Source organism: Lathamus discolor, chromosome 2 (assembly GCF_037157495.1).
Source record: "Lathamus discolor isolate bLatDis1 chromosome 2, bLatDis1.hap1, whole genome shotgun sequence".
Classification (NCBI taxonomy): domain Eukaryota; kingdom Metazoa; phylum Chordata; class Aves; order Psittaciformes; family Psittacidae; genus Lathamus; species Lathamus discolor.
The window spans coordinates 22,833,211-22,855,477 of record NC_088885.1 but is presented as its reverse complement, the minus strand read 5'-3'; the positions used below and the strand labels follow the sequence as shown (position 1 = coordinate 22,855,477).

General features: G+C 37.2%; 1 protein-coding gene across 4 annotated transcripts in view; it reads left to right on the top strand.

The window, feature by feature from the left end:
* SLC4A7 (solute carrier family 4 member 7) overlaps window positions 1–22,267 on the top strand; it is an 88,031-nt gene that overhangs the window by 31,102 nt on the left and 34,662 nt on the right. For 2 of the 4 annotated variants that reach the window (XM_065666127.1, XM_065666128.1), the window contains exons 2-6: window positions 1,709–1,790; window positions 13,314–13,457; window positions 15,438–15,573; window positions 16,557–16,717; window positions 18,405–18,593. In XM_065666127.1, coding sequence (XP_065522199.1) covers window positions 1,709–1,790; window positions 13,314–13,457; window positions 15,438–15,573; window positions 16,557–16,717; window positions 18,405–18,593 — 712 coding nt within the window. Of the gene's footprint in view, window positions 1–1,708; window positions 1,791–13,313; window positions 13,458–15,437; window positions 15,574–16,556; window positions 16,718–18,404; window positions 18,594–21,408; window positions 21,772–22,267 lie in introns of all 4 variants that reach the window. The other 2 variants (XM_065666130.1, XM_065666129.1) reach the window with 2 other exon arrangements.

Below are 22,267 nucleotides of genomic sequence, written 5' to 3'. Positions count from 1 at the left end.
GTGCAGGAGTTCTAATTTTTCTAACATTCATGCAAGACTCCACTTCTGCTGTGTAACACCTTTCTTGAAAACACCATTCTTAGGGACACAGCTCAGAATCATCTTTTATTTAGAGGCTTATTTGGCTGTCTGCCACTGTTGTATCTTGCCTATTTACATAGTGCCGCTGCTTTTATTTTTTTTTTATGAGGTCTAACTGCTTTTATCTTTTTATTTTTTTTAAACTAATATTTTTTTCTTATGTGCCATTTTTCATCTTCATATTCTTTAGTAAACTTTCTTCAGTATTCAAACAAAGATAAGGATTTTCTTTGTATGTGCATGCAATACAGTATAATAAATGCCTACTTTACTAAGACCAATTTTTTTAACTTGTAGCTGTTACACACATGTTGTTTCTCATCCTTGTCACTTCCCTATGAGATGACCAACTTGTTCTATATATAAAGCATTGCACTATTGAATAATTCAAAGATCAAAGTTTAGGTGAATGTCAACACTGTTGGGGTTCCCAGTCCCTATAAGACTCCTGATTTAGGCTTTTCTTTTTAACTCACAAAAACCACTGTCACAGATCCTGTGTTGATCAATGTAAATGTACCAGTGGACTGCTGCCAGAAGTGGTGATCAAACAGGTTTATTTGTGGTGGATCCTAGCTGTCATGTGGCCACAAGAAAAGTCACTTTGGTGAACTGAGCTAATGGAAAACTGATTCATGCAGAAAGCAGGGACAGTATTCTTCAGCAGTGAGCCTGCCCTTAGACACAGTTAGATGTAAAGCATTACCTGTAGTGTAGGCAGTAGTTCTTTTGGAGAACCTCCAGCCTTCTGTCAGGAGGCTGTAATTTGTGAGCTGTTACAAGTGGACTGTATTCTAAAGAATGCAGACATTTGAAGAAAGGCAACTTCAATGCAGTTTCAATGTCAATTCTGAGATGAATTTATGAGATTACTATTGCTCAGTTATTTTAAGGTATATGTTTTTCAAGATTGAGCAAAAGACAGTGTTTAAAGGTCTGCTTTAGCAATGTGCTAAGTGTGATTAGAGGACTGTGCTTTTGTGTTATGAGTGGTATGGTTTCAGTAGTAATGGAATCGGAACAAATTATCTTGCAATTGCTGTTTTCTAACTTTGTGCATCAAAAATACAGTTTAATAGGTGTGTGGTTAACAGGTGTCTGTTGAAACCTGAGTGAAACAAATATTTTGATCTTCTTAAAACTCTTGGTGTAGGGGAGGCCCCCAAGTTAAGTTACACAACTCTTTTTTGCCACCCCTTTGTATAACCTTTGGTTTACCAAAGCTGCTTATTTGTGCTGGAAAATCTCACACCCTAATTGTCCCCTTGTTAACTTATGGAACTTTTAATTTGCTGGTTATTTTATTGGAGTAGATTCACTGCTGCTGAACATAAACCTAAAAGAATCACATTCTTGAAATGTATGTTCTGATCCATGATACAATATCATTAGCATTGCAAAAGGTAATTGCATGGTATCTATTGATTATTCTATTTTTCCTTCAATTCAGGGTAATGTTTTTTTCTGGAATTGCAGTAGCAATTTCTTTCTCAATTTCTAAGAGGTGAAAGCGTGTTGTTTTAGGAAACTTTTTGACAAACAGCTTCAGGACTGCAGAATATGTTTAGGTATTAAGAAAAAATTAGTTCTGTTTAGTTTTAACTTAAACTTGCATTTGTTTCTTCAGGGTCACGATGAAGAAGCTGTTGTGGATATGGGCAAAATCAGCTCTACTATCAATACAAACTTCGAGAAAGAAGAGCTAGAGAGTAAGTTTGTGACCGTTTTCTGTTTATTTTCCTTACCACTAAAAGGAATTGGAATTTTACAGCCAAGATGAGATTCTAGGAATAAATCACTGATGGGTCCTGTTTACAATATGCCCTGTTTCCCTGTTTTTGTCTCTGTGCATGTTAATAAATACTCACTGCTATTCAAATCTCACAAAAAAAAAAAAAAACCCAACAAAAAAACAACCACCAACCCCAAAACCCCTAAACTATTAAAAATGGATGAAACTTTCCAAGGAAAGCTTGCTTCTGAGATTGTAGGTTTGAAAAAATGATTGCTGTCAGTGAGTGATTTCCCAGCATGAACAATGTCAAGTTCTGCAGAATCAAAACTCAGGAAATTGGGGTCATAAGGGAGATGTTTATTTTGTTTTCTGCTAGTTAAGTATCATTGTGAGTGTGGTCACGCACTTTAAATACTAAGTGTCTGAGCCGCTAACAGTGCTTCTAGTTCTGTGGTAAACTATGCAGTCTGCAGTCAGCTAAAGCATTATGGAACCCTGTTAATCTTTGTTATCTTGACTCGGGATCCTGCATTTAGCAACAAAAATAGCATTAAGCTAGTTTCATATCACAAAATCCAAAATTAGATACTTCATGTAGGATACTGACTTGAAAAGGAAATAGATTGGGGTGAAGATTCATGGATGCCAGAGGAAAAAGCTACGGAGATCCGATATTAAAAATCTTGTTTATTCACCTTTCACATAGCATGTTCCGAAGCTTAATTAACATTTGCAAAATGCTAGGCAATTATCAGTAGATTCAGTATTTCCTGACACCCTACCACTTCCAAACACCGGAGGGCCATCATAGCACCAGTTTCTAGCTGAGAAAAGTTGATTTAGGTTGCTGTCACGTTTTCTTATTACAGCTTGTCGTGATTAAAGTTGTTTGTTGCTGTTGCAGTCATATTTTTGAATTGTTCCTTCAGCCTGTTACTGTTTTCTGTCTTTTACTGATACTTTTGTTTGTCTGACCATATGTACCATAAGCCTGGTTAAGTATCTTAAGCCAGCAGGTAATGTAACAGTCCTGACACAGGAAAATAATAAGAAAGATCTCAGCAGCTGAGCACCCCAAACCTATTTGCTACACAGATGGATGTGTACCAGTGCTGAGCAGAGGAAGGAAGTGTGAATATGAGCCTCAGCGGTACACTGGTGGAGCCTGCAGCAATACCAATTTAGATAGGGTTGAGCTGTGGTGAAACCACCGCTGTGTCTGTTTCTGCAGTTAAATCTTCAGTGCTTATTTAAGCTGTCTTCCTCCTTCATTTCCTTCTCTTGCTTTTGTCTGAGAGAGGATCCAGAAAAAGAATGTGTGTGGTATGCAGGGAGGCAGGGGTTAAGGGGAAGCATGCATTCAGCTTCAGTAGTGTGCCATGCAGCAGCATGAACAGCTGTAATACCTCAAATACCAAGAATGACATGGGAACTTGCAGCCAGATTGCTTCCCCAGGCTCTTCTGTAGCACGTTTGCAGGAGTGCTTCAGCTGGTACAACGCTGTACTTGCATGAGATCCTGGATAGGAAGGCAGAGGGTTCAGGCTGCTAGGGGCAGTTTAAACGTTTGTATTGCTGACTATGGCAAATACCTATCTTAAGGTGAAACTGAGACTAATGTTTCATGAACAATTGAATCAACAGCTGTTGAAAGGAGGAGATGAGGAGATCTTGCTGTCTTTACCTTGTTCTTAGCCATGCGGCCTTATGTTTCCTCTGGCCACCTCTCTTTGATGTGACCCAAACAGGGCTTATACAGAGGTTAAATAATTAATAAGTTATCTAACAAGAAAAATGTATTCCAGTAGGTTTATTGCATATCAGCTTCAGATAGGCACATATTTTTACACATAAGTGTGAATTATTTTTGATGATGACATATTTTTTTAGTATCTTATATATTTGTAAGAAGATTGTTCCTTTTTTTTTTTTTTTCCTCAATGGTAGAAAGGGGAAGGGAGGGACAGATGTATTTTGACCTTTTCAGTGGAAACTGTTCCAATGTAAGAACGAGAGGTCTTTCCTGTGCAGAAGAGAAAAGTATGTAAGTAGTTCTTTTTGACTCTTGGTTATCTTCACTGAGTTTCACCAGAAGAGGCTCTTTAGATTCAGGTTGTTCTAGAGGATAAATTCATGTGAATTTACAGCTGTTTGTTGATGAGATCATTATTTATAAGCTAATATGTTTAAAGTACATATGTGGGATTTGGGGGTTTTGTTTTAAATGCTGGTATTAAAGTCTTACAAGGGGACAACTGGAATTGTTGTCTGCAAGCAGTAAGAAACCTCCGGATAGTGTTAGTTTTCATTAGTAACTCGTGCATATTGTCTTGTAAGCTTAGGAGGACCCAGAGTTAAGCATTAGGTATTGTAAGTATGTTAAGACCCGAAGCTGTTTCAGTCCAGTCTTCCAGCTAGTTTTTCTCATGACTTGAGTTCGAGGAATTTGGAACCTTTCCAGAAGTGTGTGTTGCTTTATTTTCAAGGAGAGGCAGCTCAGTTATGATGAGAGGCATCCCTACCCATGGCAGGGGATTGGAACTAGATGATTTTAAGGTCCTGTCCAGCCCTAACCATTCTGTGATTCTGTGGGAAGCACCAAACCTTTAAGAACCGGAATGGACAGATGATACTTAACTGCTTTAAAGCCTGTACAAACTAATGTTAATTGGTTTGATGCTGTAGAAGGCATAATTTTGCTACTAATACTGTCGCAATTTTTTCTTGGTGTTGTTAGTATTTGGCTGTTTTCTGGATATTTTGTGATGAAATATTAATGGAAAGAGGGCCAGATGCTAAAGGGGAAAATGGGTTTTGGAGCCAGGGCGTCTCAAGTTCTGCATTCTATTTATGGTGGCTGGGAAAGTGTGATGCAGATTGGGAGCAACAGTGTTTTGGTTTGAAAGGTTAGGCGCAGGCTACTTATTTTGTAACTCTCTTCCTCTAAGAGAGACGGATGGAGATGGTAATCTGCAGCTGTGGGCAGACTGCCTGTATACTAAAGAAAGGTACTGCTCTTTACTGAAGCTCTAAGACCTTACTTTGAAATAACAAATGTCGGTTTACAGAAGGGCTAGAGAAGGCAATAACATCTTAAAATAACATTTTTAAGAGTACCTAATGTTCTTAACTTGATGCCAGACTCTGAGCTGCAATGAATGAGATTAATAACAAAGGCAGGAGTTGGAAGTAAGGCAAGAATATTAATGGCAGAAGTGTTTCATGCCATCTTATAAAGGGCATTTAGTGTTAAGAACCACGTTTGTGGAAAGCTTTCTTAAATCGGAGTTGATGTTTGGCTTTGTATTGCCATATTACCAGGATCTATTGTTTTAAATATGTAGCTAGTTTTCCACCTTGATTTGAGGATATGTTTACTAGATGCAGTTAAAAGTAAAAAGGTTATATTTTGTTACTCTTAGCAGACCAGTTACAGACATAGCAGAGATAAGGATTTTACACTTAACAAAAGTCTTGTTCCAGGAACAATCTGAGGTCAGTTTTCTGTGGCATAAATCCAAGAACCAGTTTTCAAGAACTAAGAGGATTTAATAGTAGCTACTTGACTCTCACACTATCCTGTTGCAGGTGTAAGTAGTGTTTACATTTCAAGTGACCCTATGATACCTTGATGGTTAGAGCCTTATATTTTCTTTAAGAAAACAGCAGTGCATTTCAATTAATCTTAGCTGATAAGGACAGGTAATTAATCTTGCATTTTTTTTTAACCTCTAAAAGTAGAAATTGTCTAAGTGGAAAACCTACTTTGCAAGTGTTCTGCAATCTAATGTGTTATGAGTAGTATGAAATTGTTTCAGTACTATGAAAGAGCTTTGGAGAACTAAGAAAACTTACATGTTGACTTCTGGTAGAATGTACTGCTAAGACTTTTGGTTTTGAGGTGTCAGATTTACTATTCTACCCTTTAAATGCATCTAAATTGCAACTGTTCAAAACCTCATGAATAGTTCCTGTAAATCTTGTAAGAAAACTGTGCAGGAGCAGGTGAACACAAGTAATGCAACAGGACACTGTAGCTGCTGGCACTTGAAGACTGCTTAGTGTTTATGTTTTTATGTTCTGTCATAGACTACTAATTTAGACAGGCAGTACAGAACAGGTTTCTTATTGTTATCAGACTATAGAATGAATATTTGAACCTCTAAGAAACCCCCTTAATGGTCTAGAAAAGAGCCATGTTTAGCAGAAAAAAGAGTATTGAAATGCTATTTCTTGCTAAGTTGTATTTTTTTTATGTGGTCAGAAAGTTGAAAAATATGATGTGCAGCTACTTCTGAAAGCAAAGATAATTTGGGGTGGTCATTAATGATTCTTGCAGACCACCTTTATCCAGTGAGTTGGAAAGATCATCTTGCCTGCTCCTTAGTTTGACTTGAACTGAGAGCAAGCAAAACCATATCTGTTAAGATACAGTAGTTAGGTATATGTTCACTTGCACTGATTGTGCTGGTAGCTGGTGCAGGATAAATTGTTTAGTCCTTATCATTCAGAAATAAATGCTACCTGTGGTCAGCCCTTCTCTAGAAGCCTCAAAAATAGAGGATGTTTTCCTTGTATGATTTGTAATGCAGTCTCGATTCAGTGTTTGGAATTAGGCTTGCACTGCTGCACCTTCATCACGTGTTGAAAATTTAGTTGTTTTTTGCTATGGGAATCCTGCATTAGACAGTTCACAGATGATTCCTTAGGACTTTGTATCCTATTAATTTAACACAGTTTTCACCAAATCATTAGGGTTGGAAGGGTCTTTTGGAGATCATCTAGTCCAACCCCCCAAACTCAATAGGGCATCCAGTGTCTAGACACAATTTTCAGTGTTGATGTGTTAAATGTTTTGGAGGCAGGGGGTTATTTCTGATTTCTAGAGCATTCTCTTTGGAAGTTGCTTCTGATTTTGCCCAACACAGTGCTTCGAAATTACTATAATTTTTGAAATTCTTATTTGCATGTTAAATTGCTTGCAAATCACTGGAAGGACATACTGTAAGCTCCTGTCAAGTGCAGCTTAATAGAAGTTACTTGAGGTAAGAGACTTTATAACATTTTTACATTATGAGACTTTCTGATGGTAGCCTACCAATAGCCGAGTATAAAAAGCATAGACTAGTGCACCCTGAAATTTGTATTCTTTAGCTAGATAAGAATTGTATAAGCTTTAAAATATTAGCAGTTTTGATACTACAGTTCTCCTCATCTTTGAGGGAAATTACTCCTTATTATTGAAACAGATCTTAATGAGTGTCCTTGAGACACTTGATTATTTCTTATTTGTGGAATAGTCCCAGCAGCTAAGAAGCCCTTCTGCATACCCCAGTTGATGAATGGCTGTTGACAGGAAGTTTTAGCATGCTAAAGAAGATGATAGCCAACTTCACAATCTTTATGACTGAGTTGGGACTGAGTAGTAGTATTCATACTGAAACTAAGTCAACATTTCTGTATCTATTGTAACTAATTATTTAGAATAACAATAGTATTACTACTTTTATTTTTGCTTTAAAGACATAGTGTATGTATGTTACATAAATCATTGTGGTGTGGTTTTCTGTTCTGCTCTAAGGAAAATATTCTCGGAGAAGAAAGCTTTTTTCCTAGCTTTTTTACCCCCTTTATTATTTTGAAATGTAATGTTTCTGTTCTGACATCGTCAGGAATCTTATAAAAAGATAGCTAACTGCAGTTTTATAACCTGAAACATACATAAAATTGTTAGTCAGGTAGTATGGTCATAAAACTGAATTTTTAATTGGAAGACCAAGATTATGTTAAAATAGCTTATATTCACTTTTACGACATTCATTTCTTAGAAAATAATTTTACTGTTTCCTAGATATTTTGTGTGAGAGAAGTTCATAAAATAAGCTGTTTATTTTGAAACACTTGATTTGTCTCGCACAAAGAGCTTTTGTATGAATATTAAATTGTACATTTGATTACAGTTGAATTGTGCTAATAAATTGCATTGAGATTATTTTTGTGTGTGCAAGTATTTTCTGTAATGTAATGGAAACTAATCCCAAGGCATGACATGATGAGAGATTTCAAACGCTTCCTACTAGGGTAACGTATCTGGGGATGTGAGTTAGAAGATATTTGGATAGCTGCTTCCAACCCCCCCCCCCCCCCCGCCATGGTCTTCAGGAACAGATTAGGATCTTCACAGATAATCAATTTATTTTTTTTTCCATGCTGGAATGAGATAGATAATGACATCAAATAAATAAAAACTTTATTATAAAATAAGTGATTTATCTTCAGGTTATTATTTGAAGATTTTTGAAAAAGTGGTAGTTATTGCCACTATGTTTTTGTCTTCAGCAGACTATTTGTAGCTTATGGAGAAGATGGAATTGGACTCTTTTTGGAGGTGCACAGTGAAAAGGCAAAAGGGCACCACACACAAAATAGAATATTAGAAGTGCTGCTTGGATATTAAGATATTTGTTTCATGTACTGTGTTGTTATATGTTGAAATAGGCTGCTCAGAGAGGCTAAAGAGTATCTGTCCTTACAGATACTTGGAGCTTCGCTGGTTGTCATCCTGAACCTGATCAAAAAGATGGCTTCAGCTTTGAAGTTGGCTATACTTTGAGCAAGATCAGGCCAGAAAGCCCACCTTCAGATGTCCCTTACAACTGTAGTTAATATATGATCTCTGCATTTCAAATTTCTAAGAAATAGGATTTGAGAATTCATGTACATATTGATTCTCTTTGCGCTCTTTTGTTAACATGGGAAAAATGGCCTTCTATGAAGCTTAAAAGGTGTCCAGCTAATAAAATGGTGGTTGGAAAAAAGAAAGTTGGGTGTGGAATTGTATTTAGAGAGTTGCCACATCACAGCAGTTTTCAGATACATGGTTTTGATCTCTCTCAGACTTTAAAAGTCTTCTATTACTGTTTTCTTAGGGGCCTTGGGGATAAATCAGGGATCTTAGAACATTTTCTATTCTGCCTTTTTTATAGGACTTGATATAAACCAACTTTTGGAGTAAGACCAACCATGTGATAGAGCATGCTCCTAGCATTAAAATTTGTTTCATACTGGTAAGGCCCTTAAGTAGTAAATACTCTTGGTGGATTTGAACAGCTAAGCTTGGATAAAGTCATGTTAGATTAAAATGAACAACTATCTTTTGAGATTTGTATTACTAAATTTAGTATCAGGCTGTTTACGAATTCTGTTGGTTATTGGTTTAAAGTAATTCTGTAACAAGCTTTGCTAGACAGTGGTATTGTGGTACAGATGTTCATGTGAATAAAGCTTTGAAGGTCATATAATTTCAAGCTTTTAGAAACTACATTCAAGTGAGAGGTTGTATTCTTTTTCAGAACACTGATGCTAGTAATATGAATTGCGGGCTTTTCAGAGTTAACTTTTTCTCCATTGCTTTTGTATTACTTGCCTTTCTGGCTTTCTGTGGCCAGGGTGAAGGGCTGTAAGGTGTAAGTTTTCTTGCCAAGCTCATTGGGAATGAGAGGGTGGGGAAAAAAAATCCTTGATTTTTTTGTTTCATTTTGATTTTTCCTTGTAAATTGTGTTTGTAAGTAAACATTATCTGTGCATCTGTGAACATTAATAAATGCCCTGTCTGAAAGATGAAACTTACGGGAACACAACGCCTACTCGATACAGCTGTCTTTATTCTTAGAGGGCTTTTCAGTACTTTGCTTTGTGTAATTAGAATTAAGGTTAAGCTTGTCCCAATTTTTATTATGCGGTTTTGCCCTGCCTTTCTTAGTTGCATATATCTGTAACATGTTTGTGGGTAATCGTGGTAGTATACTGAACAGCAGTAAGTTTGGATTTCATATGTAGTAGTGGAGATATGTGTTTATGCATGTCCATGGTGCCGAAAAAGAGGTCTTTTTCTTAGGGAACAGCTGATACCCTCATAAGCTGTTTGCAATAGCCAAACTTTTCTTGGTTAGTCTTGTGTACTGACACCCCCCATGCTTGCTCTGAGAAAGAAAACAAAAATAATAATTCAGTGGTTCTTTTTCATCATCAAGTTGTTTTCTTGAAGTTATTCTGATATTATTACATTGGATTGTGATGCATTTTACTTAATAACAGCTGAAAATCATCTTGTTTGTCAGCACTTTACATTAGACCTAAAATACAGTTGCAGGTGTAGCAGTCTGGTCACTTTGCATATACAGAAGTGATTGGGGGAAGGTATTCTTGGTTCACATTTGCTTGCAAGACAGTGTCTACCTGAGAAAATGGCTATTCACACATTCACTTCTGAGCAGCATGGGCACAGAAGGGTAGGATAACTTGTCTTTGTTCTGGGGTAGTGAGAAGGCGCTTACTTTCAAGTTTCCTTCTAGAGCTGAAAGTAATACCGAATGTTATGGACTGGCTGCCCAGGCTAAGTTGGAAGAGCCCACTGAGTTAAGTGTGCCTTGGAGTAGCTGGGAGACATCTGGGCGTAGTAATAGCTAGAGGCCAGTGCATTTTGGGTAGGAAAGCAATTTGCTATGGTCACAGGTTGTCTGAAAGCATATTTGTTCTGTTGCTTATTTCAGCTCTGGTTTCCGTACCTTTTTTCCTGTCCGTTTGCAACATACCTGTTCCTCTCAAAACTTTTCTACTTAAAATAATGTTCAGTCAGACTGCTGTTTTGCTAAAGGACATAAACTCCTTGTTTCCTTGTTCCACCTCTCTTCCATGCGGCATCATGGTTTTTGACTATGAAGATAATTACACAATTACAAGGGCTGATTTTTGCAATAACAGGATGAATTGCTTAAGGTGGAGGCCCTTGAGAAAAAGATTATATGGGATTTTTGTTTGTTCTGCAGTACAGAAAGCAATGTGGGATTTTCGTCTTAATTTATGGGAACAGCAAGAGACCAAAATATGGAAGTCCATCTAATTTTTCAGGATGTAAAGCCTTGAACAATTTCAGAAACTCCTGAAATTTTCTAGAAAGTAATTGCCTGCAGGTTTTTTGTGTGATGATCAAAACATATGCCTAAAACAGTCTTAGTAAGAATATTTTAAGGAATCTGATAATATAAAATTCTCTATTACTAGAAATACATACGAGTTTCTCTTGGGAAAAAAGAGTTCCTGCAAAAAGATCAAACACTTTGACAAATAAAACTGTGTATGTATAACTATATATACAAGTTTAATACTTGCTAATTCAGTACGTAAAAGAAAACAAGAATCCTAACATGGATGATAACATTTGCAGTGAGCAATGCGTCACTCGGTTGCACCAGCAGCTTTGAGTGGGATGTGGTGAGTAATGCATTGAATTTTTTAACCTAGTGCTTTTGCTTTCCCTGTATATGAGATTATTTTATCATGATGGCATCAGTAATGTGACCATTGTTGATGGTGCCAGCTAGTCATATTATGTATCAAGTGCACTGATTTATGTTTAGATGTCACTTTTTGTGCTGCTTTTCTGGGAATTGCATTGTGCATAGTAATTGTGGAAGGTGGAGGTCAGGCTGCCTTGGCAGGGGCTGCGTTGTCTTGTCAGAAGAATCTCACAAAAGAAAAGTCTCTGTCTATAAAAAGTACTGGTGGATGCTTCAGCAAATTGATATCTTTTCCACTCTTACATGTAAACAGATAGCTTTTAAATTACTTAATTTCATATTTGGTCATAGTGCCAATCATCTCTAATTAAAAACTAGTGTTGGAAGTCTGTCAAGAATCAGCTGTTTGTAATTTGAAAAAGAACCTTGACCAAATTGATGAAATGTTGAACTTACTCATGCATTATGATGGTCCAGAGGAGGGCCACGAAATTGATCAGAGGGGTGGAGAGCTGTTCTCTCCATCTCTTTCCAGTGAGAGAGCTGTTCTCCAGGTTGTTCAGCCTGGAGAAGACTCCAGGGACACCCTATTGCTGCCTTCTGGTATTTAAGGGGCCTATAAGAATGATGGGGAAAGACTTTTTTGCAGGGCCTGTTGTGACAGGACAAGGGGTGATGGTATTGGACTAAAAGAGGGGAGATGCAGGCTGGATGTGGGGAAAAAATTCTTTGCAGTGAGGATGATAAAATACTGGAACGGGTTGCCTAAAGAGGTGGTAAGAGGTGGTGGATGTGTCATCCCTTGAGACATTCAAGGCCAGGCTGGATGTGGTTCTGGGCCACCTGGTCTAGTTGGAGATGTCCGTGCTCATTGCGGGGGGGTTGGACTAGGTGACCTTTGATGGTCTCTTCCAGCCCGAACTATTCTGCGATTCTGCGATTATTACTGAATTTTCCTTCATGAAAATTTTGTGTCTTGGGCTTTAGAGATTGTTTTACTGGAAAAAAGTTTATCTGACAGACTTTTATGATAACAGACATATTACCACCCCTTTTTTTCTTTAAGGCTCTGTAATCGCCCCCTTTTTTCAGTATCCTTAATCTAGTGTATGTGCGTGCATTTATGTGGTGTGCAGTCACAAGTTCTGGAGCCCCAGGACTTGTCTTCTATAAATCTGCTGAATTTGCATCTCTCTAAGAGCTGGAAACCCACTTCCTTTTCCTCTTTTTAATGTCAGTTTTCTGTGATAACTCTTCTACAGTATGAAACAAAGTATTTAGTGTTAACTCCAGGCTTATAGTTAATATGTCTCTTCCTGAGATTGTTCGTTTAAAAAGGAGTTGAAAAGGTTATTGTATATGCTAACTCCATTACAGGAAACATGGTAGTAACATGTCCATAACAGTCTGCTGATGGATTTCTTTTACTAAGTTGTTGATGCATTGCCTTAATGTGAAAGGTCAAAGAAAACCCAAGATGTTCAAAGTATACATTTTAAATAGTAGTATGTATTAATCTGAGAATGTGCTCCCTAAATTTATTAAAAAATTCTAGAATAGAAACCCCCTGCCCCCCACACCTGACTTTCTCTATAAGTTATCTGATATTTTGGCATATGTTTCCAAGTGCAAGTTCCTTTTAAGCTCCTAAACTAATACTAAATAGTTTAGTTGAACATCAGGTTCACCTAGGTGTGTCCTATGCTACTTCAAGAAACACTGGCACTTCATTCAAGCAGAGAGAACTCCTTGCAGACTCTAAATAGTGGGTAATTTCTTAATGAACTTCATAAACCGAATGAGGAGATTACATTTTGCCATTATAAGGGCTATCCTGGTATGAATCCCTTCAAACAGGAGGGGTATTATGTGATTTCTCTGCATTGCCCTGGTGTTTACCAGGTAGTTTCTTTCGGTGTTACAGGTCAAGCTCATGTTTCTGTATTACCAGTTTCACAACTAAATTCTTAAATTGTGCCATGTTTTTATTCAGTTTACTGGGGATGAGTATAGCACCAGTTCCTTGGCACTGGGGAAAGACAGAAAGGAAATGATAATATTGGTCCACTAAAGGTAATTTTGCCAAGTGCTTTTGGGTTTCTTTTTTGGCAAACTCCTTGTCTTTTTGACTAAGACACTGAATTTTGGCAGGAGGTGGTTTTTTGTTTAATTATTTCCTTTTAACCTTTCTTGAAAAGGCCACAGAGCTGTGTATATTGGAGTTCACGTTCCATTTGGAAAGCAGGGCCGTCGACGGCACAGACATCGTGGGCACAGGCATCACAAAAGAAAAAAAGAAAAAGAAACTGACAGAGAGGATGGCAGAGAATCTCCATCATATGGTAAAAAAACTTGTGTCAGTTCTTTGTGTCATTCGAAAATGATGTTGTAGTAACTACTCTGTGCTTAAATGGTGTCTGTTTTGTGCTGTTTCTTTTATTCTCACTAAAGTTAATGTCCTTCTGTTTACAATCAGGCAAGGATTTTATGGTTGTGTTTTGTCTAATTCATAAGTTGTTGGACTTGTTCCAGCTGTCTGCATAAATATACGACAGCCTGTACTGATTAGGTTAGACTAGAGCTTCATAATACTCGTCTGTAGCATAAAAATGTGTTTAAATTAGACACCTTTATTCAGATTATGTAGTCTTGTATTATTCTTCCTCTGTCACTCAAGATTTTTGAATGTATGAATATAGCTGCAAAGCAGCATTTGCCATAGTAATTTGATCAATGAGCTATTAAAATATTTCAGTCTTCTTATTGTTCTGTCTGCTAAGTTTTAGTTCTAGACACCACCCCCCAGCCCACCCCTAATCCTCAAGAGATGACAATTTTATCGTATCATTCTCGGAAATCAAATTATTTGGCAGTACTCGTAATAGTTTTTCTTCAGGACCTCAAATCGTCTTTGAATCCTAGAGTGAAGAGTGGGAAAGTTATAATGCAATGTTCCATCAAATGTGGAGCTTCAAATGCAGACACCATGCTGTTTGCTGTCACTTTTCTATGATTAGAGCCATGTTCTTCATAGAATAGTTAGGAGTTGGAAAGGACCTTAAGATCATCTAGTTCCAATCCCCCTGCCATGGGCAGGGACACCTCACACTAAAACATCTCATCCAAGGCTCTGTCCAACCCTTGAACACCACCAGGGATGGAGCATTCACAGCTTCCCTGGGCAACCCATTTCAGTGCCTCACCACCCTTGCAGTAAAGAGCTTCCTTCTTATATCCAACCTAAACTTCCCCTGTTTTAAGTTTTAACCTGTTATCCCTTGTTGTTTCACTACAGTCCCTGATGAAGAGTCCCTTCCCAGCATCCCTATAGGCCCCCTTCAGATACTGGAAAGCTGCTTTGAGGTCTCCATGCAGCCTTCTCTTCTCCAGGCTGAACAGCCCCAACTTTCTCAGCCTGCCTTCATACGGGAGGTGCTCCAGTCCCCTGATCATCCTTGTGGACCTTCTCTGGACTTGTTCCAACAGTTCCATGTCCTTTTTATGTTGAGGACAACAGAACCGTACACAATACTCTAAGTGAGGTCTCATGAGAGCAAAGGGCAGGATCACTTCCTTCGACCTGCTGGTCACGCTCCTTTTGATGCAACCCAGGATAGGGTTGGCTTTCTGGTCTGCAAGCGCACACTGCTGGCTCATGTTCATTTTCTCATTGACCAATGTCCCTAAGTCCTTCTCCGCAGGGCATGGAGTCAGTTGGCCTGAAACTAAGGAGTTTTCAAATCTGAATGCTTTGACAAGTCTGCTTTCACCATTCTCCTGCAGTTCTTAGTTTTTTGTCCATCTTCAAAACTTCCCCTCCCAAATACAAATTGTTATTGTTTGATCTCATGTTTGTAGAAACAATCAGCTGTAGATTTTAATTGATAATGAGTGTTGTTTGTGTTGAAGAACTCATTTCAGAATTGAGTCTCCGCTCTTGAATTAGAGTCTACAACACAGTGGTATCATTTATTCTGTTCTCAAAGTGAAAACAAGGTTCCTAACACTTCAGTATATTAATTTTTCACTTTTAACCAATTTTGCTGTTGATGTTTATTTTCATATTGTTAATCTATAGAAGGTGTAAAAGTACTTATGTTACATAAACATAATTTTGCAGATGTTTTCAGAAACAATGAAAAATTTTAAAAGGGCCTCCTTTTAAAGAGATGTTCACATTTCTTTTGTTCCTCTTCCATCTTGAAGACAATATCACACTACATATTTCTAACTGAGAGCAGGAGATTTAACTGTTAAATGGTGTTTCTTGCATAATAGAAGTATGACTTCATTTAATTGTTCAGTTTCTCCTTTTCTTCAAGACACACCATCCCAACGAGTGCAGTTCATCTTGGGTACTGAAGATGATGATGAACACATTCCCCATGATCTCTTCACTGAAATGGATGAACTTTGCTTCAGGGATGGAGAAGAATATGAATGGAAAGAAACGGCTAGGTATGCTAGATGTAGATTGTTTCAAAGTATATCTGTCTTTGCCTGGTTCTTATTTAAAGAGCTGCAAACCAGGTCTAGGTTAGAACTATAAGAGTTGTTCTCTCGATTCATGCTTAACAAAACAAAACTATCATTCTTGTTCTCCAACTCTGGAAGGAGTATGGTTTCAGTATGGTTTCTCAAGAGACCCTCAGTCTTATGTGGGCTGTGTTGACTTTCCTGAAACTGATCATGCCAAGCACTGTGAAAGGTACAATTGTGTTTAGGTATAAATACAGGTATTTGGCCATGGAGCACAGTATCTGCAATCTCGGAAAGCTATTTGCTCTATTATTGCCGATATATTAGAATTGGGTATTTCCGTACGTTCTTGGGTAGTATTTGATTAATTTTTTGTATGAACATTACTGCCACAATTATTTTTTGCTTCTATTGGTCAAGTAGCTTCCTTCTACATACACGTTTTAGTAAGTTCTTCTGCATTCAGTACTTCTTATTACTGTACTGCATGCTGACCTTTGCAGAAGTTCAATTTATATAATGCCTGTGAGTCAGGATCAGTACCAATTTACAGTTACACACGTATTAGTATTACCTAGCTCTTCAATGCCTGACATAGCACCCTTGGAGGGTTAAACATGGTATTGTGTTGTTTCAGACAGCTTTCCTAAAATACCAAAGAAATTGAGGTATGGAAATCAAGTAATAAGGCACAAGCCCACAGTGTTCACAGGAACTTGTGAATAAACAGGTATTGTTCAAACCAAAAGAAACAAAATGGGCAAAATCTGAAACAGAGTGTAGTTAAAAATCTTGATAAGATACTGTGACTGTCAGTCATTTGGGATGTCTTAAAAAATGCAAGCTGGTAGGAGCTAATGGGGTTTTCTGTTCCTTGTCATATGGAGCCACAGGGAAGAATGGGATTGATTGCCAAATTGTGTGTCTTCCAGGAGAAATACAAATATGTGTATGTGTTTCAGGTGGCTGAAATTTGAAGAGGATGTTGAAGATGGTGGTGATCGATGGAGCAAACCTTATGTAGCAACTCTGTCTCTGCACAGTCTCTTTGAACTGCGAAGCTGTATTCTTAATGGGACGGTCATGTTGGACATGAGAGCAAGCACATTAGATGAGATAGCAGGTTAAAGCAACACTTTTTACAACTTCTTTTATTCCTAAATTTTAATCTATAGCTTGAGATGGTTTTACAGTGTCTTTTGTATGTTCTTGAAAATCCTATATTGAAGAAACAGGTATGTGTATGCTTACTGCAGTTTTCTTCATCTAGTCCTACAAATTTTACTCACAAGGAACTACACTGCATGAGTAGGACCTCATTTATTATGTATTTTGGGATGAGGCCCAGAATTTCTCTATATGTTCTACTTCCTGAATGTGTTTTTGTCTTTGTTTCTACAGATGAAATGTAAATATCTGCTAGAGTATTTTAGGACTTATTTGAGTACTTTAGTACCATAATTATTGATCATAATTTGGGTGATGTTAACTTGATGCCATTAGTGCAGTTCACTGTTGCACATCTGGGTTTTGTTTGGTTTTCCACCTTTTTAAGAGGTGAGCAGAAATAACTTTTGTATGTGTTGTTTGACCTACTGTGTTGGGTGTCCTCACTAATCATCACATGGTCATTTTGGATATTATGAAATCAGCTTTGAAGACTTTTTAATACAAATAAAAATATGTAAAAATATGTAAATATAAAATTTATATGTAAATATAAAATTGACACAGATACAAATATAATCTGCTTAGCCTGCGGGTGTTTAAACTAGTTTTTCATAATTTTCATGGTATCTTTTGCTGCAGGTACCACACAGTGGAATGCCTTCTTGGGAATCCCACTAGGCTTAGGGCTGACCAACATGTATGTGAAGGACAGGGTGTTTTGGCATTAAAAACTCTGGCAGTGCTTGAAATGTTTTCTTGTTTTATCTTGAAGTCTTTGAAATTCACCCGGGATATTTATATTCCCTTCCTGTTTTCCTGACTTTAGAGAGCAAGAGTGTTCAATACGTGCTTTTTAAAAGTAATGTTTTGGTTTATAATTTACTTCTAATTAATTTCTTAAATTACTAAAAATGACAACAAAAAAGGCAGCTGTAAAGTCACACCATATATTTTTCCAAACATGCGGGCTTTCTTTGCTAGTGTGAGCATGTTACTTTCCCTTCTGAAACCTGATGTTGTTTGACAGCTGAGTTGTTAGATGATGTTAGTAGCTTTTGTTTCACACTACTTCTAAAGCATGTGAATCCCATGATATTTGGTAGAGAGCTTCAAGAACTTAATGCATCTAAGATGATGGAGGAGTTAGGCAGTTCATCTCATTCTTTAATAACTTTCACTTTTCTATAGTTGTATACGTCCAAAATAGGGAACACCAGGTTAGGACTGTCTGAAGTATGTTCTTCATTGTGTTTCTGTCTCTGTATTCATTTTCTAGGGAAGGGTTGTTTAATACATAGATGTGTTTTTTGGAAAACGAGTCACTGTTGAAAGCTGGAGTAAATGACAGTGGACTATAAAATAAGTAACTTATTTCTTAAAATGATGCTACTAGCAAATTTTATCTTGGATCTGCATGTTGTGCTTTCCTTAACCTCACATTTGCTGCTTGTTTAGTGAAATCTTTGAAAATTTCCTGTGGATTCTTGAAGATGACTTTGCTAAAAAAAAAAAAAATACTTTTGAAATAGATTGCTTTTTTTTTTTTTGTTTTAATTATTATTTGATGCAACTGCACTGCTTGAATGTAGTGGAGAAGTGATTTGATAGCAATGTATATAATTTTTGTTGTTATTATGCAGATATGGTTTTGGACAACATGATTGCCTCTGGCCAGCTGGATGAATCCATAAGGGAAAACGTGAGACAGGCACTTCTGAAGAGGCACCATCATCAGAACGAGAAAAAGTTCAGCAATCGGATTCCCCTGGTTCGGTCTTTTGCAGATATAGGCAAGAAACATTCTGACCCTCACTTGCTTGAAAGAAATGGTGAGAGAAGTTGTAGCATCCAGTTTGTTCTAACGTGTTAAATAATGTTCTCAATGGGAGATGAAGGAAAACTCAGCTGGTAATAGCAGATAAGTGTTTCCTTCTTGATAAGCAAAGAACTAATGATAACAGTGTGTGCTATATGTAGCTGTGCTTGATGTTTCCATATATTTTTGACTTTACTCAAACACTGTACTCCTGCATGTATACATAGCATGCATTAGTGTTTTGAAGTCTAGAAATAGACCTACATTGGTTCTAACATTTTTTAGGATATGCTCGAATAAAATATGTAATGTTTGAGCTATTTCAGCATCGTGGCATAGCTTTATGTTTATCAGATGGATCCTACTTGCTTATTCAGTCTTTATACTAGGGATTTGTTGTTGTGTCATGAGTTCAGTGATGCTGACAGTTACTGTGTTTTAATCCACTGTTAGTATGACTAGAAAAAGTTCACTGTGCTAATTGTGGAGAAACTACTTTTAGCTGGAACACTGTTTTTTACCTTATATTCTAGAGAGGGTTTAATGGGGAAGGAAGGAATCCAAAACCTAGGAAGCTACTAGCAACATTTTTCTGTAGCCTGTACCATTCTTTTATTCAACCGGTTCCTGAAAATATGCTGGAATATAAAAATATTTACTCTAGATATCCAGTTGTAAAGTCCAAGTAGCAATATATACTGCAGAAAAACATACTTTATTCCTGTATTTCTTATGGCCGCTATTTCCATTTCTGTCCTTTGTTTTCTTTTTGCTGTGCATTGACATGCATACTATTTCAATGGAAATTTTTTAGTCTAGTGAAAACTTAGTACAGATTTCATGGATCACTCCTTGAAGTGAGATTCCTTTTCTGTCTTGAAAGATGCCTAACTGCTTGCATGTTCCATTTAGTTACGTGCTTGTTGGGAGGGACTTCTCAGTTTGGTACCTAGTTGGAGTATGCTGCAGCAAAAGTCCCAGCTTGTTGATACTTTGTTAGCTAGTGCATGTATGATGCATGCATAAATATTTCCAGGATAGTTTTAGAATTATTTTTTCTAGAATGGAAATACAACTAATTTATATAAGAACATAGTTCCTTCTATAACTTCTGACTTCCCTGTTTTCTTCAGCAAACATGAAAATTTCACATAGAAACTTGGTTTGACCTATCATTGAATACCTGTATCCCCAATTGTAATGCTCAGAATTTTGTATTCAAGGTCTGTTGCTTGTCAGTTCCTTTTCATGTGTCACTTCCATATTCAGTGTATTTTATTCCTAATACTGTTCCCACAACAGAATATGGGATAGATGCTCAAATAAGAAACCAGTATAACATGATTAATTCTTTGCCAGCATGTACCAGTTTACTTTTTCTTTATAATCCTACGGTTACCCTCTAATAAACTGGTAAACCAAACCAGTTTGGTTTGCATATGTGCATAATACCTTTTAGGGCCCTTATTACACCTCTGTGTTCAGATATCTCATTTTCATGATTCATCACAGATAACACTGGCAGAAGTCTAGTTATTAATGTAGTGATTAATGTGGATAAAATCAGCCAGTTTGCTCTGTTGGTCCTCTTGTCTTTACTGTGCTGCAGTTTCAGTAGTTGATCTTTGAGGTTTTTGGTTTTAATTTAAATGAAGTTTGTATCTGTAGGATCCACTCTTCTATTGTTGGGAAGCGGGGGGGAATGTATGTGACTTTTACCTAGGCATACTTTCCAAGCCTCTTCCTTCTAAATTATTGTAGGATTGTTCAACGTATCGGTCTCCATAGTGCCTAGTATAAATGTGAGGCTACATGTGTCTAGTTTGCTGTTCCCTTGCTTGATGGTATGGTATGTGCAAACAGCATGTTTTTGATTTCAGGGATTGTAGGAGAAGTAATGAGTACTCTTCTTGAGGAGACTGCCATCCCAGGAAAACTATTTGTGGTTTTGTGAGAGGAATGGTATCACTAAACCTTCTAATGGAAGTACTGATATGAGGATAAATATTCTTTTCCTGTTTAATGAAGAACTGAAATCCATTACAAACTTAAATCTGAGGGCAACATGACAAGACTATGTTCTCTTTATATGAAATTAGTGGGACAGTGAAAGTGGATAGGGCCAGAAAAGTAACAGTGAATTTTGGATCTTGATTTTATGCAGTTTGGGAACTTTGGTAAGTCACAGCAGGAAGAAATGCAGAAGGGATAATGCATTTCCTCATGCCCTCTTCAAAAATATTTATTGAGACTACAGCTGACTAGAAAACTCCCTATTAAACCCAGACTTTTCTTGAAAGACAGTCGCATTTAACATGATTAGATATGTTTGATCATGTTCATTTTGAAATATTTCAGTTTTAAAAATAAGTCTTTATATATAATGGGTACAGTTAACTGAAGTCTTGTAATGTTTTGGCTGCTAATGATTTTTTTTTTTTAATGTAGTTTTTGGATGGCATTAACGGTAGCTGCTGTGCAATGTGGCATAAGAAATCCCTCCAGGAAAATTTAAGAGTCAGTTTTAAGAGATACAGTTTTCTTTTTTTTTCTGGTTATATTAACAAATAATACTGACTTTAAGATAATATCTTCTCCCACATATCTTTGCCATTCTAATTGGTACTTATTGGTAATTCCTGACTTTCTGGTTGTGTGAAATCAGATTTGCTTTTTTCTCTTGTCTTACTTGCATGAGTGGCACTTTTTGCCCTTAAACCCTGCAATTTACTATGTAAATTGTTAATGCATATTTGTGTCTGTGTTGTTTTCTAGTGTAGCCCTGTTCTAAGCCTCACGGTGTTTCATTTGTTTTATCTTGGGGGAAGGCCTTTCAGCCTCCCGCCACTCTTTGCGAACAGGTCTCTCTGCCTCAAATATTTCCCTGAGAGGAGAAAACCGTTTGTCAGTTCTTCTCAATTACCTTCTTCCTTCTTCGAGAGCTGGAACCCCGTCAGCCTCAAGGTGTACAACCCCTATAACTACCCCTCAAAACACACCACCCTCCAGTCCTACCTGCAGCCACCTGCCAACCACAAGTGCCCAGCCAAGTCAACTGCAGGGCAAGGAATTGCTGGTGTCACCTGCCAGTGATGATATTCCTTCAGTAATAATCCACCCACCTGAGGAGGACTTAGAAGTGCAGGAAAGCCATGAAAAGAAGACAAAGGAAAATACTGACAAAACACCAGGCAACTATTATAATTTAAGCTGTCCGTGTGTGATGCTGTCTGCATCTGGATCACTTGCATTGTGATGTTTTTGGCACATAATTTTGGCACAAAGGAATATGTGATAACTGTTACTTTTGCCTGCATGTTTTATTTATTCTCGGTTGTGACTATTTCCTTGTTTGGCATTTTTAACTTTTTAGCTTTTAACAAAAGCCAGCAAAAAAAGAACAATGTTTAATTAACCTTCATTTGTCTAATTTAAAAAGGAATAATGTTTTTAAAATGTAACATATAAGCGAAATGTCAAAAATGGTGGCCTTTTCCTTTCACTCACCTATAGTCTGTGTCAGGTTTTGCTTTGCTGTTTTGTTTTTTGTCTGTGGTTGAGTTAGTATTTTAAACCAGTGTTTGATATCCTGAGATAGCTACAGCCAAAGATGTAGTGAAGTATTGGAGATGAATATGAAAAGAATTAGGGAAGATAAATTTATCAGTGATGTAGCTTACTTGTATC